At 35.9% G+C, this 19,690-nt stretch overlaps 1 protein-coding gene across 4 annotated transcripts; it reads right to left on the bottom strand.

Moving 5' to 3' along the window:
- Positions 1 to 3,485: 3,485 nt before the first annotated feature.
- On the bottom strand, positions 3,486 to 13,069 carry LOC122079894 (ankyrin repeat-containing protein At5g02620-like). Of its 4 annotated transcripts, XR_006140557.1 has the most exons (7): positions 12,983 to 13,069; positions 10,478 to 11,236; positions 9,587 to 10,149; positions 7,712 to 8,328; positions 5,766 to 5,811; positions 5,620 to 5,651; positions 3,486 to 3,764 (listed from the first exon to the last, which is right to left on the bottom strand). XR_006140557.1 is itself a non-coding variant. In XM_042646671.1 (6 exons), exons 2-4 carry the CDS (start codon positions 11,223 to 11,225, stop codon positions 5,767 to 5,769), a joined length of 1,356 nt encoding a protein of 451 aa, XP_042502605.1. In that variant the 5' UTR covers positions 11,226 to 11,236; positions 12,983 to 13,069; the 3' UTR covers positions 3,486 to 3,764; positions 5,620 to 5,651; position 5,766. The 4 variants fall into 4 exon arrangements, 3 of the variants coding, with proteins under 3 accessions (XP_042502605.1, XP_042502603.1, XP_042502604.1); XM_042646671.1 differs by lacking the exon at positions 7,712 to 8,328; XM_042646669.1 differs by lacking the exons at positions 3,486 to 3,764; positions 5,620 to 5,651 and having other exon boundaries at positions 5,764 to 5,811.
- Positions 13,070 to 19,690: the final 6,621 nt, after the last annotated feature.

Raw genomic sequence — 19,690 nt, 5'->3', positions numbered from 1 at the left:
CCTGCAGAACACGACACGTGAATAATTTTAAGATCAACGGTCAAGGTTGGGTGAGGATTATTACATCCGATGCGTTGGTCTTAAAGTTGTCCACGTGTCATGTTCTGCAAGTAGCAAAACAAGAAAAACAGAGGATTTTTTTCCATGTTTATCAAATCACCCTCCATCTCTATGCTATTCCTCTTCCCAAGAGCCAACTCTGCAAGTGTCCATTATAAAATAGGAAAAATTTTAAAAAATAAATTTATAATAGAGAGACAACACCCCGGCCCGTTATCTATCGTGTAATTCCAAACAAATTCTTAATTAAATAAAATATTAAATTGAAAGTCAATCTCTCTTGCACTTTCCATGTAATTATTAGATTCTAATTAATACCTTCTATACATTTTTAATAAACGACACAATAACTTTTATTTTTTTCCCGGTAGAAGATTTTTTTTATTCATTTTCTAACAGCAACAAACCGTATACAGTATTTATACGGTTTCATGTTAAATCATGCCATGCTGTTGAGGCTGCAACGAGATCCTCTGCAAAATAGATCGATCACTACCCTAAGATTTTTAGTTAAACGATATTGAATGGGATGCTATGGAAATAAGGTGAATAATAATATATATATTTTGTTTTTGATAGAAAAGCTAATAATAATAAATAGTATAAAAAACACACCAATATTCATGAATCTTGCAACTCTGCAAGTATCCATTATAAAATAGGAAAAATCAAACAAAAAGACAAAAATCATAATAAAGAGACAAGATAATCGAATCTTGTCCTAGACCATGACCTCTTGCAACAATCTCACACCATCCATTAGGTATAGGGCCTCTATCGTGTAATTCCTAACAAATTCTTAATTAAATAAAATGTTAAACAAAAATTCAATCTCCCTTACACGTTCGATATTATGTGATTTTAATTAATCTCCACTACATTTTCAATAAATGACACAATAATTTTTTTTATTTATTTTTTGGTGAAAGACTTTTTTATTCATTTTCTAACAGCAACAATCTGTATACAATATTTATATGGTTTCATATTAAATCATGTCATGCTATTGCGGCTGCGACCAGGTCCTCTGTAGAATGACCCAAGATTTTCAGTAAATGATATTAAATAGGATGCTATGAAAAAACCTTAAGTTCCGGTATCTGTGAATCTTGGTGTTTTTGTTAGTATTTATTGTTATTAGTCTTATTTCCCTCTCTGATGATGGCCATGTTGAAAGTGGAGTTGGGAATCAAGTTTATTCAGTCTTGTCCTACTTGGCTTCTCGATATTCTTTTCATTATTTTCTAATAAATTATTTGCAGACCTTAAGGAAAAAATAAAAATAAAAAAATGTCTTATATAATATATACTTAGAAACATAATATAATTATATACATTATATGTGTTTATCCGATTCAGTTTGGGAATAGGGAATTTGATACAGTTAAGTTCGTACCAAGATTCAATTTCTTGATATTGAAACCATATCGATTCTTATTTGATTTAATACAATTTTAATGGAGGATTTTGATATTCAGATCCAAATTCACACCCTAATCCTATTAATATATTAACCTATTGTTGATTTTTATTGTTTTTAATTTCTTCTTCTTCCTCCATGGAATGCAGCAGCGACATCCCCGACTGCATAACCACCCCACCCGCTGTTGCAAGTTGGCCAAATGAACCTTATTAGAACCATAAATTAGCAATCACTTAATAGATCAGGATCAGAAACCTGTTCTTGTCTTCTAAATCAATGGCATTCTTCTGTATAGCAGAGGTTGTCAATATTTACAATCCATTCAACCTCATAAACAATTCCAACAACCCCCGCTCATCCTGCAATTAATTAAGAAATAGAGGGTGGTCTTCGTGTATATGGTTCCTCACATGTTCACCAGAACCCACTAAAATGAATTAGTTATGTGGGCTCCATTTGATAATATTCATATTCATTTTTGTTAAGTTTGTCACGAATTTTTGATCCGTTTTGAAGAATGATTCCTTTAACATATTTTTGTGGTGACTCAAATCAGAAGTTTTTCTGAGATCTATGACGGAAGTAGAAAGGTTGGGTTGATAAGCCCAAATCTGGAGCCCAGTGCTGATCTCGTATGACCCTCGTGGTATGGTTCAACCGGATTGACCACGACCCAATGGCTCGACCCGCAAGTTGGAGTATATAATGTATTGTTGTCTTGTTGAGAAAGTCATTGAATTTTAGGGGTTTTTCGAGCTAGGGTTTCAGAGTGAGTTTTCTCATCGCTACTTGAGTGTAATCTTTCTTTTGTATAGTGAAACATCTTCTTCTTCGTCAGAGGACGTAACACACCACACTAGTGTGTGAACCTCGTTAAATCTCTGTATAATGCAGATGTATTGTCTATTTATTTTCCTATTTCTTGATATTTGCTCTAACAATTTTCTACCCTTGTAAACAGATTGAAGATCCATTATTCATTACAAAGTGGCCTCACGGGTTGAAATTGAATACGAAACAAAATAAATAATGCAACACTATATCGTTTGATGACATCTCTTACCCACTCTCTTTTTTAACACAACTGTTTTTGGATGATTTCTTTATTTTTTTCTTTTTTGGCTACCAAACATAGACTGAAAGGATATTTTATTTAAATAATTTCAGTTTCTACATTTATCAAATCGAAATGGCATGCAAAGAGGGATCTTTAGGTTGTGTTTGTTAGCCAAGAGAAGAAAAGAAAAGAAATGAAAAGAAAATAGAATCTAGAAAAGAGAAGAAAAAAATGAAATAGTAAGAACATAAAAAATATATATTTGTTTAATAAGCTACCAATAGAAGAAAAGGAAAGATTTTTTTTTTTTCGTGTTTGAGGCAAGACATTATTTTGGCAGCAGAATAAAATTTCACCATTTTGAAGGTGAATTTTAAAATTTAAAAAAGAACATTCTCATAGTTCAGGATATACCAAACACAATGAAAATTTCTTAAACTGAGAAAATAATATAATTTTTTGTATTTTTTCTTTTGTTCTCTTGGCTACCAAACACAACCTTAATGTTTCGTTTTTTTTTTTCCCCACCAAAATGGATCATATTTCTTCATTGTTTTGAGCAAGAGGGAAAAATATTAATGGTCCAATAGATGCAACTCAGATAATTAAGCTGCTTATTTTCCTGTCTACTTCCTAAATGGCAAACATCAAAGTTGACAATATTGCACTAGACGTTTACTCTGAAACTTCCTGTTATGGTATTGGTTCGGTTCGGTTAGATGCTAATTAGTTTGGTTCCATGAAACACTAGACCCTACGTCCAATTGATATTGTATGCTGTCTTGTGTCTTAGGATCAAGATCAATTGCTAATCAATCTATTAGTCCCAAGACCTAAAAATGATCAATCAATTAAGGTAAAAAATGAGTGATTTTGGGCCCATGTATATGGCCAAAACTTAATCTATGAGAATTATGGGAGTCAAACGCCTATTTAACAGATATCTATAAATAAGCATGGCATCCATTGCTAGCTGATACATATCTTTAATTAGAATATTGTCAAAGTACTAAGCAAAATACACACAATCAGCAACATACAAGAGTTTAATAATTTACCAATAAAGAGCTATACTAATGGAAATAGCAGAAATTATTAATTATGAGGTGACTCCCACACAAAGCTAGCTGCTTGATTTCTCTCAGTCTTCAGGCCAGTAGATTTCATCATGAACAACCAAGGTAAGCAACGATGATTTTATGACAACCTACATACCTTGCAAAACTAATCATGAAGAAGCATTTGTCAGTGTAAAAAATCACTTATTGTTGCAGACCCTGGTTTCTAACTCAAGTTTCATCAAACTCCAATTACTCATTTGAAATTTCATGCAATCATATTGGCTGAGAGATTCTACGAAGTAATTATTTTAGGTATCTAAATTCAATCATAAATAAAGAAAATATATAGAATATGATGTTTCATAAAGAATTAAAATAAAATAGATGAACTAGAAATGTGTGTCTGAAGTCTTGTATGATCAGATGTTTCTATAAATCAGTGACAAGCTTGTACCTCCTATATAATTCCTTTATCTATTAAAGAGCCAATTGCAATTTGTAGATGACTATTTCAATTAATTAAAAGAAATGACTCCTCTATAGGTGTATTTAGAACTAGACACCTTCTTTTGATTGCCTCTTGTCTAATACTCTTATTTCAAAGAGTTTTTTAAGAGGGATCAAAAAGGGTTTTAAACAATAATTTTGAAAGTAACTTATTTTTATGCCATTATCAAAGGGTGTTATTCTCTGGCACATTTTTTGAATACACATGTGAAAATATGAGATTTATCCACAGTGAAAAAAAAAAAGAAGTGTATTAAATGAGAGACAAAAAAATAAAGTTATAAAATTATTTGACAACTTTAAGAGGTATCAATAAGAAAACACCTTAAGCCAAGGGAGTAGCACAGTTGGTGAACAACAAACTTGGTACGAGAAGTAAACTCGAACGTTCTAAGTTCGACTTCCACTAGGCACACCTTGGGCCACTCATACCTAGTTGAATGGTTCTCATTCAACCCCGGTATGACCCGGTTCATGCGGTTGTGGGGTCAATATGGGCCCTTGCAAGCCTATCATTAAATTATTTTAATAAGTGGTCCGACTGCTGAGAAAATTATAAATAAGAAGAAGGGAGGAAGACCTAGACCACGATTTTGTCTCCCCAAGTGTTTAATATCTCTTTCAAGTTTAGCTTCATAACTCTAGAATTTTATCTTCACATATGGCAACCCCTTACTATGGAGCTTATAAGTTCAATTTTGATGCAAACGTTAAATGGAACCCACCAAAAGCAGGTATTTCTTTGACTAGACTTGATTTCGAAGGAATGTGGGCAGTCATGACTAGACTTTAGTTTGTTCGACACCTTGGAAAGTTCAGCCTGATTTTGGAAACAGACGCAAAGGTGGTAGTTGATCATTTGTAGGTCTTATCTTCAGGATCTGAACTTGAAGCAGTTAATATTGTGAAGGTTTCTAATGTTTGTAGAAAAGCTATATAATAGGGTTGGAAATAAAGTCTCGAGATTGGATCAAGTTCATGTACGAGATTATTCTCGTACGTTTCTAGTTTGTGGATTTGGAATCCATTAATTGCAGAGAGAGAAAGTAAATTTCAAATCCATGGATCAGAGACGTATGAGAACAATCTCGCACATGAACCTAATTTGGATTCTAAAATCTCTACTAGTTAGTTGAAATGAGTGGGGGACATTAATTCAATGGTCCTCAATCCTCATCCTCTCCCATATTGATTACTTCTTAAGCTTTTTGTGGGACAGAGAAGTGATTTAGTTCTATTTTATTATAACTATATATTCTTAAATACCAAGAAAAAAAATATTTTTTTTTTTTTCCATTTCTTATATTCTTAACATACTTGCATAAAACCCTAGGTCTATATTTTGTAATGAGGCTGTTTTATAGGATAAAATTAAAATCCTAACATGCTGACCTTATGTGAGAAACAAAGGAAGAGAAAGACAACACACTAAAATATAGAAGTTGGAAAATTTTGGAGAATGGAAAGGTAAGGGGGATTCAAAACATTAAAGAAAGTGAAAATTATCATACCTCACTCATTTCTTTTCTTCTTTTTTATCGACCTAAAAAGAAGTTGGAAGGAGGGGGTGGGGAAGAAAAAAAGAGTGAAAAGTGAAGAGAGAGGGAACATTTATATATTGAAAAAAATTAAGGGCCAAGAAAGAAACTCCTCATACCTCAGATGCTGTTTTCGCAAGGAGTTTTTCCAATTTTTTTCACATCCTACAGTACAAAAAGTGAATTTGTAACCTTGGCAAAAAAAAAAAAAAGAAAAAAAAAAAAAAAAGAAACAAAGAAAACAAGAAAACAAGAAAAAAAGGGAGAGCAAGGAGAAAAGAAAATACATTTATAATAAGAAGAATTACCATTACTTTATATGAGAGAGAGGCTAAACCAGCCTCAATAAATCTTTATAATAAGTAACCGAAAATTTTTGCCTTACAGTCTACACCAATTAAATCTTTTTCTTTTAAGACAAATACCCATAAAATGGTGTGCTTAGTATGAGGAACGGAAACATATGGACGAAACCAACTCCCTATGAGAATATAGTAAGTGGGAAAAAAATTAACTGTAAGAAATAGAAAGAACTTCGACAGTAACCACCAACCATTTTCTGGCTGCACTAAGGACATTGTCTCTCTTATATGCTTCGTTAGAGTTAGAGTCAATTGTACCTTTGATTCCATTAAACTAAATCATGAATCATGATTGGGTTCATTTACTATTATTATTATTATTTCAGGCTATATATCAATTGTCTTTTAGGTTTGATATATTAATACCCTCAATAAAAAATAAATAAAAAACTTAGAACATATACTTAGCATAGCACTTCATAAAGTGCTTAGATTCACTGCACGTATGATTACCTGGTTGTATGTGTGAGCATTCAACATCTGTTTTATTTTTACCATTATGAGGGTGAAAAGAGGTATATATAGAAGCAAAAATGTTAAGTGTTGGATACTCATATGCATGATCAGATGATCATACGAGTAGCGGATCCAAATTGACAAGAAGATTAGTAGAATTCGAGCCCGAAATAAGGAAGAAAATATCTTAAAGTCATAAAGACACTATTTTTTATATTTTTTGTACATTAATTTCCTTCTTGTAGTACATTTTCAGAAATTTGGGATTTTAAAAGTTTCAGCAATGATGTAGGTAATTAAGAAATCTTATATCTCTGTTGTCCTTATTCTTGTGAGAAGCGGTAGAAAATTAGTGTACAGAGTAGGGTGAAACAGGGCCGGGTTGGGTCAGGTTTCTTAAAACCCTAACCCAAAGTCTAGGTCCTCAAAATTCAGCCCAGGCCCAACCCAACTCTGTCGGGTTTATATCAACCCAACCTAGCCCTAATTGACCATGTCTGGCCCAAGTTGGGTCGGGCTAGGCTGGGTTGGGTTGGGTTGACCTTGGCTTCTGCAATATTTGGATTAACCTTGATTGACCTATTTTTTCCATTCATAACTTATACATTAAGAAATTATAGAAAAATGAAATACAATAGGAGCCTTAAATTTTAATATTAAAATTCAGGATTAAATTTTGAGCTGGGTTGGGTTGGATTGGGCCGGGCTGAGACCTCAACCCGAGCCCGACCCAACCCTGACCGAGGGTTGGGATTTTCAACCCCAACCCGAGTTAAAAAACTTGGCCCATACATTGTTCGGGCTCAGGAAGAGCCAGAGCGGGTTCGAATTGCCTGGGGCAAACTGGGCCAAACTTTCAACCCTAGTAATGAAATTTGGGTTATTGATTCTTATGATTAGGTGTCTTGAACATCTATTATTGTATTGCACTTCATAATTTTAATTGCTTATTAATCTTTTGATCTATTAGTGCATTTTTTTTTTTTTAATCCATAGGACACATGGCAAAAACAAGGTCAATCAATGTTAGCCCAACCTTAGCAAGAATCAGGGTCAACTCAGCCCAATTATGATCAATGAAGGCCGGGTTCGGTTGGCATGAACCTGATAGGGTTGGCCTGGGATGAATTTTGGAGACCTAGAATTCGACTAAGGTTTTAAGAAATCTGGCCGTGTTTCACCCCTAATAGATGACATTAATTAGGTAAAAAAACAAAATGGGCAAGAAATTGAAGTCCGTCTCATACCTGTCCATCCAATCACTGAGAGAAACTAGCCCACGGATAATAATCAGCCCAGCATGCACTGTGTGTGGCAAGAGTAAACAAATGGCGACACAAAAGTAGAAGATGCCGCAGATGTAACAAACAGACACAGCCAGAATATGGGAACTTCGTAACACCACGTACGTCCCTGCCATGAAAGCTCCTACCATTTCTAGGCAAGCGAACATTACGAGTCCAGCTCTCATTGTAGGAAAAACAACAAAACCCTCAAATTGTGGATACAGTTTTGACCAGAAGTGTGAAAAAATAGCAGCAACGGCCGATGCCATAGATAGAGTGTTTAATATAACAAACCCTTGGAAAGCAGCATTTGTGGTTAAAGTTGCAGTGCCACTACCATCGTTGTTGTAACCCCCAGGCATTGTGAAACCAGCCGCGAAGGTGACTGTGGCTACCAAAGTTGCTACCAGTAGATGTGTTTCATCTCTTTGTTTGTCGAATTCAGTTTCTTCAGATTCTTTTTTTCCTTTGATTTTTTCAGCGTCAGGATTTTTGTTTTCTTTACAAACAAGTTTCCTCATAAGTTTTGGAGTACTTCGGCCCTTCCAATGTTTCTTCAAGGGGGCCCAGAAAAGACCCTTACTTTTTTTAAACATGAAAAAAAAAAAAAAAAAAAAAAAAAAAAGAGATTATTGTCAGATATCAATTATGTAATATTTTTGGGGAAATGTTTTATGTTTGAGAGAGGCCTACATTAGTGCTTCTTATGTCTATCTCTCTCCTCCCCCAAATAAGAGTTAGGTACATAGAAGTGTTATTTCATAAGGATTGAGGAGAGAGACAATTGGGAACACACAATGACCACCGTGCCCCTATATGTATATATGTCAGGGCACTGGGCCGGTCTCAGACGAAAAAACACTTTCATTTTTTTAATGTCAGGAAATATGGGACTCATATCCCATTCCTAGTTCAACGTCTCCTCACCCCTTTTTCTACCGCCCCCATGGCGCCACCCACTCATCCTCCCTCACTTCCAGAGTTTGGATCCACTGATCGTAGGATCACCTGGTTGTGCAAATCAGTATCCAACATCTATACCACTTTCTGTCATTACAAGGGTGAAGATGGATATAATTTGAGACAAAAGAGACATGTGTTAGATGTTGACATAATATCCCATTCCTAGTTCAACGTCTCCTCACCCCTTTTTCTACCGCCCCCATGGCGCCACCCACTCATGCTCCCTCACTTCCAGAGTTTGGATCCACTGATCGTAGGATCACCTGGTTGTGCAAATCAGTATCCAACATCTATACCACTTTCTGTCATTACAAGGGTGAAGATGGATATATTTTGAGACAAAAGAGACATGTGTTAGATGTTGACATGTACAATAAGATGATCTACAAGCAACTGATATTTTCTCCTACCTCCCTTCAAAACCCCTTACAATTTGGGGTGGAGTAAGTATCGACCCTGAATCTTCTTTTGAATCATGATCTTCTACAACAATCTAGCACAGAGAGGATCTGGATCTAACTCGGGCTATCAGTGAGCCACGGTACACGGAGGGTAAGTGCTTCACTCACTCTCGAGTACGCACAGCTGATCGGGATTCGGGACTCAAATTTATGTGAGAGGGCGAAAATGTGAATGGATCAGGTTCACGAATGATAAATGTTCTCGTACATTCCTGATTCATGGATATAGAATCTATTAAATGAAAAGAGAGAAAATTTATTCTATATCCACAGACTAGAGGGTTCTTGTATATTCTTGTACGCTCTTTTGGGAAACACCTCCAGAGGCTCCGAGTTGACACTTGTTCAAAGTAATAATAGATGTGATCAGAGGGCTTGGGAAACACCTCCAGAGGAAGATAGTGATTGTTACCTGGAATGTTGGATCTTTGTTGGTGTCCAATTCAATGAGATCGAGTGGCGTGAAGCAATCGTTGTTGATAGCCAATTTATCCACAACGCTGGATCTTAAGAAAACGTCCACTGACATAATATTCCCAGACTTGACAGCAACATGTAAAGGCGTGTTTCCCTCATTGTCTCCCTCATTAGCCATTCCCTTGAGTAGCTCATTGTCACCACTAATTAGAACTCTACGTAGTATACTGATTGCACCACCTGAACTGCAGCCAGCTGCAAAATGGAGAGCATTCCAGCCATTGTGGTCAACATGTTCAAAGCAATCTGGGCAATGATCGAAGAACAAGTTAAATATTCTTAGCTCGTCTCTTTCGGCTGCGAGGTGAACTGGTAAGATCCCACCCTTATCCTTTTTATAAGCTACAGATATCTCTTTCTTTATTAACATCTTAGCAATGCCCGGAGAAGCCCATAATGCAGCAAAATGGAGTGCTGTCCGCTCATCATTGTCTGCTTTTCTGATCATATCTCGTGTTTTGTCCTTCTGCATTTTCTCCAGTAATATTCTTATGATACCTGCGAAAGGTGGATAGATAGATAGATAGATTGGTTTTCTTTTTTTTTTTTGGTAAATAAAAAAGGGTGTTTTATGGTAGTGATCATAATCTCAAAACAAGCTCTCATATAATAAGCAGCATTTTTGCAGGACTAATGGACTATAGTAGGCATGCCAAGACTTGAACCTAGAACCAGTCAACTCGAACGGTGATGGATTGATGGCACTTTCACCGCTACTAGTTTTTAGTATTAGGCTGTTTTCAAAACCATTTGTATTATATTTTTTATTATTTAAAATAATTTACTTACTGATCTTAAGGGGAAAAAAAAAAAATCATCAACTTACGTTCATGGCGACCAAATATAGCAGCATGCAAAGCTGTCCTACCGTAGGGGCCACCACATGCGGAGGAGGGACAAGCTTTCAAGATCTGTAACGCAAAGTCATACAATCCTTCCTCAGCAGCCATGTATAGTGGTGTTTCACCCGCGGTATTGGGAAAACATTCAAACTTAGGGTCGGCTTCAGTCAGTAACTTCAGCACATCCAGATAGTTTTTTAACCTTTTACCATCGAAAAGCCGATGGTTTCTCACAGCTTCATGCAGTGCCGTATCTTTCTTATCATTTTCCATTCTAACAACATGATCAGTTGCTTCATAACATTGAACCTCTCCTCTACTTTCAATATCATCATCAGGATTGGAGGTACTGGTTGATCTGATCTGCTTATTTGGTGGATTAATAAAGAGTTTTACTACGTCATCTCTCCCATTTCTTGCAGCAATATGTAGTGCAGTGTCTCCCTTTGAGTTCTGACATGCTAATAGTGAAGGGCGTAGCTCCAGGATCTGTTTTATACAATCCATTCGTCCAACTTTTACTGCAAAATGAAGGATTGTGTCCTTTCGATGATGAGGGGCTGATGATTCACTGGGATGATGGTTATGATAATGAAGATGAGCTTGCAAAGCAGATTCAGTGATACTCTTCGATTCCCCCTTCACAACATGCTCATACAGATTATGATCAAGAATAAGGTCCTTGCAGCTGTCTGACCCTTTTACTATGGTTGCCACCTGATGCTCCTCCATGAATTATAATCCTTGCAAAACCACAAGTGCATGCATGTGGTATATATATATGTCAAATTAAATATTAAAAGAGAGAGAGAGAGAGAGAGAGAGAGAGAGAGAGAGAGAGAGAGAGAGCTTCTGAATGACAAGGTGGATCAAAATCCATCAAACAAATTATGAGTAAGATGAAAAATAATAGCCCACCACTGAATACATTCCACATGAATCTTCATATCTACATCTCACGAATTCAAATTGTCTTCTTATCTTTTTACCATGTTGAACAGTTGATGATTGTCTCAAGATCAGAATTGGCGAGAAAAAATGGGTACGAGGCATGAATTTCGTTATCGGTCTCGGTAGAAATCAATGACAATACCTAGGGGTGTCAACCGGTCGGGTCGGTTCGGTTTCGGTCGGGCTTAATCGGGCTTGAAGATTTTCAAAGGTTACACCGTGTCCGCCCATTTAACTAATCGGGCTTAGTTATTAAGGGCATGGTACACTTTATATTCGGTCGGTCGGTCTCGGGTTATAATCGGGCCACCTTAATCGGGCTTTAGTCGGGCCTTAACCGGGCTACGGACATGTTTAATGTTAAACGGGCTTTAACCGGTTTTTAAACGGGCCCTCTTTAAAATGTGCTATTATATTCCGGCCCACTTATGCAAGCCCAAAAAAATGACAATAAATCAATAAATGATACAAAATATAACCATTATTTAAAATGTGAACATGTCTTTACTTTTTAATTTTTATTCTTTAATTTGGGGGGTAAAATAGGTATTCTACAATCATTAAAGGGTCGGGCCAAGTCGGTGCACAATAGGCCGGTCTCAGTCGGGCGTTATTCGGTCGGTCTCGGTCAGGCGCCTGACGGTTCAAGTAGCAAAACCGAGACCGAACATTTATAAACGGGCCGGGCTCAAGCCCGACACGTTTAATAAACGGTTTGGGCCGGGCCGGTCTTTAAACGGTCGGTCCCGATCGGTTTACCCGGTTCGGGCCACAAATTGACACCCCTAACAATACCTATCTCAAATTGGCTCCCATCGGTCAATTTTGTACTTGCTTTTATTAAAAAAATAACCGATACTGATATGATACAATACATAGGATATGAACGATCCAATACCAATACCTAAAACTATGGTATGAGGTGCTAATAGTATGCATGGTAAGAAAACACATGCACACATACACATAGACTTATGGACACATGCACATATACACACACATACAAATATGCACACAAACATGAGTTTAGATCTGTTGCAGTTACTATCACTTCTTTGTACATGTGAGCATCCAACACCAGCTGTCTCATTTTCATCCATTATAACAGTGAAGAGGGGTATATTCAGAAGCAAAAGGATGTTCACATGTACAATCAATAGATCTAAATTCAACACATACATGCCCATACAAATTCAAGCATGAACACATAGAAGAGATAGAGAGAGAGACGCACACACATAGATATCGAGAATTAAAAATCCATCTCTATAATAGGCATAACAAAAAACAGGAGGGAGAGAGCTCATTGGATACAAAACAATCAATATTCCCGGTAAGATAGGGGATTTTAATGCAAAGATACAATATAAACATCTTCCTAGACATGCAAGGGAAGCAGTGAGAACATTATCAATGGACATTGAGATCAAAGCCTAGTACTAAAACTTTTCATTATTTTGACGAGAAAGCAAAACAAGATGTTAAGATTAAAACTAAGGAAGAAGCAGATAAACAGATAGCAAAACATAGATACTTACACTATTTGGAGAGAGAATAAGACCAACACTGCTACCGTATGGTTTGTAATCTCCTCTACCTGGTTTTCTTCTCTTTTCTTGTCTTTCTTATAGTGGCAGAGCCAATGACATGATCATGCATGTAAGGAATGAGGACAAAAAAAATCTTTGACTGTTAGTTCGGAAAAATCATTTCATGTGATCCATGTGGTGAGATATGACAGAGTAAGCCAGTCATTAAGTGTAGAAAATTATAAATTTGTCAGTGGTGCATGTGGAAGTACGGAGATCTGAAGAAACCATATCTACAGGAAAAAGTTAGCTATCCACACGTTGTAGGAACCTTTCTCAACATCCAATTTCTCTTTCTCACATTGATAGGCTAAATCTCAAATTTTGAGGTCATCAAACCTTTTAATTTTCAAAAGTCATTTTATTCAAATAATTGTTTTTTTTTTAATTAATGTTCATGACATTATGATGATATATGATTAGATGATTATATAAACAAAATGTTCATTAAAAACAGTCATATTTACATAAAAAAATATATCAAACTATCATACTAATGTAACTGTTATATAGGGTGTCTATGCTTCACCCCAATATGTACTGCCTAAAAAATAAAAAGGGAAAAATAACTCTACTTAATTGTGTTATCTACGCATAGACACATACATCATGAAAAGATGCTCCTACCCCTGATTCAGTGGTGGAGATGAGAGCCCTTAGAGATGACTTGGAATTGTGTAAAGATTTGGGTCTCTTAGACTTTTATATAATTTCTGACTCTTCTCTATTTATGAAACTTATCTCTCAAAGATCATGCACCTTGTGAAGCTACTGATATTGGTTTTAGGAAGTAATCAACCTCTGCAATTCCCTGAGAGCTCATATATCCTTTTCATTTCGAGAAAACAATCGCGCAGCATATTGGTCAGTCAACTTTGCATGTGAATCTACTATAAATTCGATTTTCTATGGTGATAATGCTTTCACATCTAAAATTTGTTACATCATTCGGGAAAATAAAGCGGGATTACCAATTTTTAGAATGTAATCTTTCCTCTTTTGTAGGTTTTTCTTTTAGGTTTTGTGATTGTCAAAGTGATTTATATCTCATGGGTTGGGGTAAGGTGGGCTATGTCACTTCATTTGTTTCTTCATTATTTTGTTTATCTTATTTAATAAAATTTTAGAGGCTTGTGTCTCAAATAATATTCAGATTAAAAAATATATAAATATACTCCCATGATGGCAAGAGTTGATGCAGTAACCACACAACCATGTAGCTTCTTGCTCCTTAAATGACAACTTAATTGTAACCACAAGGATAATTATCTACGGACCTGTGGAGTTGTCCTTGTGTCACACCCCTCTTTACGTTTTTCTTACTTTTCTTCCACTTGGGTCCATGTGGGGTTGAATTCATAAATGAATCTTGTTGGCATTTTGATTTGTCTATCAAAATAATTAATTGCCTACAGTGACAAGTGGTCCCTTTTTTTTCTTTTTTTGATTGAGACTGGTGGTCCCTCTAAAGTTGAAATCTTCGTCGGTATTGACTTGGTCTTACCAAAAAACATATGTTGTCAATTATTATATAGGACGAGTGGTAGCAGGATGTACATATTGTAATCTTAATTTCAATTTTTTTTTAATATTAACTGTCTATTTAATATTAGATTAATCTAAATCATCTATTAGTTTTTTATATTATAACTGATTCATAGTTTTTAGTGTGGAGAGATGATGAATGTGATTACTTAATTTGTCTAATATTTTTTTTATATAAATAAAAATCCAATATAAGCGGACTCCTCCTTCGATTTTGCTGGAAAATCTCAATTCTCTCTCTCTTTCTCTCTCTCTCCTTGCTTCTTCTTCAGTGCCGTTCCTTCTTTCTATAGCCGCCATCATCATCATCATCTCTCTCTCTCTCTCAAAATAGGATGAGGTAAGAAAAAAACCAACATAACTATTTTCTGGCACTGAGCATATGAGAGATTTGGTCACACAAATCCAAATACCATGTTTACATATTAATCATCAGGGAAGGGATTTGGACAGTAAAGCTTGCATGTATGGCAAAGGACAAATTTGAATTTATAAAGTAAACAAAGCTGTTGAATATCTAGGATTTTATTATTACTTCTTGGGTAGATATTATTAACCTATGAGAATTTACCATAGCTGCAAATCTTCAGTGAGATTGGTAAACAAAACTTCAACTAGACTGGAGAGCGTTGAAAAAGGAAAAAGAAAGAAGAAACAGTCTTGAAGAAGAAGTAAGGAGAGAGAGAGAGAGGATCAAGATTTCTAAGCGGAATCAAAGGAGAAGTCCGCATATATTGGGATTTTTATGATTTATTTATTTAAATATTAATAATATTAAATAGGGTTATAACTGTTTACAACTCTGTTAGCAGGATTAACATATTTAACACGTGTCAATCATATCACTTACGTGAACATTCACCAGGCTCCGGACATTCTGCATTCTTATTTTTCTACATGTACCACAACCATTTTGGCTTATATATATATATATATATGGCAAAAGTTTTTTTGGTCGGCAGTCCAGCTATTGAGGATGCCTGTTTTGTTTCAGAGGCAAAGGAAAATTTTTTTTGAAAAAAGGGTATCTGTGGGATAGTAGAAGTGAGAGGAAGAGATATCATTTGGTTGTGTGGGAAGATTGTAAACCAAGAAGATTTGGGGATAAAGATGTTGTGAGGGTGATGAATGAGTCTTTGCTTTGAAATGGCACTGTATGTTTCAAGAAGAAAAGGACTAGATATGGAGAGTAGTTGGAAGGAAGTATGGGTGGAGTGGAAAGGCTGTTCTTCAGCCGGGGGCTTAGAGACGTATGTTCAAGGGTAAGGATAATAACATGAATAGGGTGAGGTGGGTGGCTGGTAATGGAGAAAATTAGTGTGGCAAAATGCTTGGAGAGGTGAGGGAAGGCTGTCTGAAATTTGTCCAATTTTATATAGGATTTCAGATAGCAAAAGGAAAACCAGTGGGAGATGAGAGATGCGGGGAGGATGGTGGCTGGGGTAAGACAGTTTTAGACATTTTCATAATAGAATTGACTTTCCAGATCTATTGAGAGAGCAAATGGTGAAATAACTTAGGTGATGAGAGAGCTAACAATAGTGGCAAGGAGGGAAGATCAAAGAAAGTGGATAGATTCTTCAACTGGAATGTTTTCATTTGGATCAAGTTATGATATGCAGGGCAGAAAAGTTCAAATCTCTGTAAGATTTGGAGCAGGAAAGTTCCACTGAGTGTGAGAGTCTTCATGTGGATCTACTTAAAGACAAAGTGCCAACTCGAAAGGACCTCAAGATATTAGATGTGCATTTGGCCAGCACTTCTGATCTTTGTGAATGGCATACATTTGTTTTTATATTGCAGTTATTGGGATGAACTGGAGAATGTGAACATATGTAATGTGTTTGATTATAGAATGTCCTGCATCTTCTTGTTTTTTCTGAAAAAGGGTAAAACTATGTAGAAGCCGAACATGGTTCTTTAATCTTTAGTTTGAGTGTTAATGAAAGGGGAAGAAGAAATCTTATTGGATGAGTTGTTGGGGAGTGAGATTGGACTTTAGTAACAGAGTTCAGAGCCCTTCAAAGCAATTCCAAGAAAAGACTTCTTTTCACAGTTTTACTACATGTTGCTACATGGCTGGGTTCTGGAGGATTTTCTGTTCAATTAAATGGCTGGTTCTGTTTAATTTGATTTCAATGTAACACAATAGCTGAATGAAAAGAGGGAGAGATAAAAAAAGAGTAAAAGAGAAGGGGGTGTAAAAGAAGAAGAGAGAAGTCAACAATAGACTTCAGAAACATGAAACTGCCCACATGACAACATATATAAGGACTATCCAACCAAAAAAAGGCAATCAGCACTTCAGCAGATTAGTAATACAAATTATTGATCCACCATGTAAGATAAGAAAAACCCACATCCCAAATCTCTTACACTCACTCTATTTCAACCGAAATATTTTACAAGCATTATCTTAATAGTGGAAGGAAATTCATGAAATAGCCTCTCCTCAAAACGGGGTAATGCTGTATATATTATTTACTATTTAGTAGTATTGCACCCTCTCCACTTAGAACTTAAGATTATAATCAAGCTAATGCTGATCTCTACTGCTTTTATTTGTTTACTATAGAAGTTCCCTTGGTACAAAGAAAAAAGAAGCAATGCTGAACTTTGTCACAACTGGATATGACTTTCAGGTCATGGGTTATTCTGACACTGATGTTGCTGAGTATCTGTTTAAAGCCAAGCCTCAGATTGATTCACTCGTTGGATAGATCTGTACTAATTCAAATAGCAAATCAATTTGGATAGATCTGTACTCAAGCTATGCTGATGACTTATTACTTGTTCCCTTAGTTTAGCAATCTAGATGCCAGATTCTTTTTTCATTCTATAAGCTAAGATCTTTTATAAATGAAACTGAAGAGTTCAACAAAAGCCAACTTAAAGCAAAAAATAAATTAAAAAAAAAAGGGAGGAATTATTTCCCACTGTGCACAGAGAAATAAAGAAAAAATACAGATAAGACACATAAATTGGAATCCTGTTACATTGAGTGTGGTAAATTTTCAGTTCTGATATTCTTTTGGTGTTTCTATGCAAGAAATTTTACACAATTGTGTTCTGTAAGATGGAATGCTTGCATTGCATTGGTTTGTGGCAATTGTCTTGTCTGGTAAGCTTATGACTCTACCTTTCAAATTTCTTGGTCTGGAAACTTAGAATACCGAATAACCTTATTTTATTGGTTGTGCAAGATCAAAATATTCAGCATACAAGGATGAAGAAAAAATCAATTTTTACTATTGTTGAATAGTGCTTGTTGATGCGAAAGAATCTAAAACCCAGGTTCTTAGTGTTTATACTATTTAACTAATCTTCCTGACACATAATTTGATAACAAGGTTGTTTATGTTATCTTAAGCAATTCCTTATTAAATCTGATCTATCTGAGTACTGTGTGTTTGTCTACATAATGTCCAACAATGCATGCTTCGATGCTTAATCATCAAACAGTTGATCATAACTTTTCATGAGTTACTAGAAACTCAGTTGTGGAAATTAAAATTGTACTTTTGATGTCATTGGCTCTTACGTTGGATAAATCAAATCCCCCCCCCCTTTCCCCCTTGAGAAAAAAAGAAATTTCACAGAGATTATAGACCGCTTTTTCTGTACAGACATCAGCTACATCCGTGTTGCTTGTTGCCACTACAAAATCTGAAAATTTTCATTAAAGAAAATTATCTCTTTTGAACAAGTTTATTGAGTTATTTTTCCGCAAATCAAATTTTATGTTGGAAACTAGTTCCTCACTATGCCATGCATTATAGGAAAGGAGCTCCCACAACTCCATTGATCACCATAGCAATGACAAGAGATAGTGGCTGAGGTTCTTAAAAAGAATAACTTACCCGGTGCAATTTTCACTTCTTTCTGTGGTGGTGCTGAAATAGGGCAAGGAATAGTGAAAGATACACGTATACCATTGGTTTCGTTCACTGGAAGCTCCAAGGTATAAGCCATAGATGTGTCTTCCCTATTAGTCGGTTTGTGGCTAACTTCTCAGCAATCAAACATGGTCCCTCATCTGAATTATGTAAATATTTATCAGCATACCAAGAGTACTTGTTGCTAATATCTTTAACTTTCAACCAAGAGTACTTGTTTCTAATAAGTATGGCGGAGCCACGTCTTTTATTTTATGTATATGAACCTTTTTCACTGTTATTTATGTGAGAAAGTTACTGTGAAAAACTTTAGCCTTGATTAGATCTTTTTATTGTTGTTTCAGGTCCAAAAACTTCTTACTATAGGTTTCAGAATTCTACAGATGCTTGTAAAGCCTTTCTATTAGGAACAATGAAGCTTTTGAAAAGCCTTTTTATTGTTCTGCATTTCAATTGATTATCCATTTTGTCCTTCAGTTTTCTTAGGGTGGAAGAAGACGATGGCGAGGAAAGTTTATGTTGTTTTTGAGGGGGTACAACCAAGGAATATACCAGACTTGGCTGGAATGCAGCGCGCAAGTCACTAGGTATCCAAGAGCTGTATTTCAGTCATCGTACTTTAGTTGAAGCAGAACGCGAGTGGCATGCCCTTTAGTTAAGAAGCAACATTTACAAGGAAGGGAGATCTTCACAAGGGAATTCCTTCATTGAAAAAACTGAATCTTTAGGAACGAGCCCTAGATGTTTGAATGAGATTCCTTCATATGGAAATAAACCCTCTAAACGTGTTGTGTGTGGAGGGATCTCCCTATTTCTTATCTTTTTTTTCTTATTTGTTGGAATCATAATTGGATATTGTATTCCCCACTGAATCTTCTATGTAACGCTTGACGATTTAAGTTTATGAATTAGTTTCTTATTTCAATGAGATTTGCCTTTTTATTAATATTCTTGCCCTTTATTTGAGTATTTTCTACTTTATTACTAGTTGGATACATTGTTTCAACTAGGAGTGTCAATTCCAAGCCCGCACATGTAGGCCCGACCGAGCCCGACATGTTTATGACCAGAGTTGGACTGGCCCGATTAATAAACGTGTCGGGCCTAAACCCGGCCCGTATATAAATAGGTAGTACACGGTGCAAGGTAATAGCCCGATGTGCCTCCCAATCGGCCCGGCTCGTTTACAAGCCCGACTTGGATCGACACGTTTAGC

The sequence above is a fragment of the Macadamia integrifolia genome, chromosome 5 (genome assembly GCF_013358625.1).
Source record: "Macadamia integrifolia cultivar HAES 741 chromosome 5, SCU_Mint_v3, whole genome shotgun sequence".
Taxonomy (NCBI): domain Eukaryota; kingdom Viridiplantae; phylum Streptophyta; class Magnoliopsida; order Proteales; family Proteaceae; genus Macadamia; species Macadamia integrifolia.
This window is presented reverse-complemented; position numbering and strand designations above follow the sequence as displayed.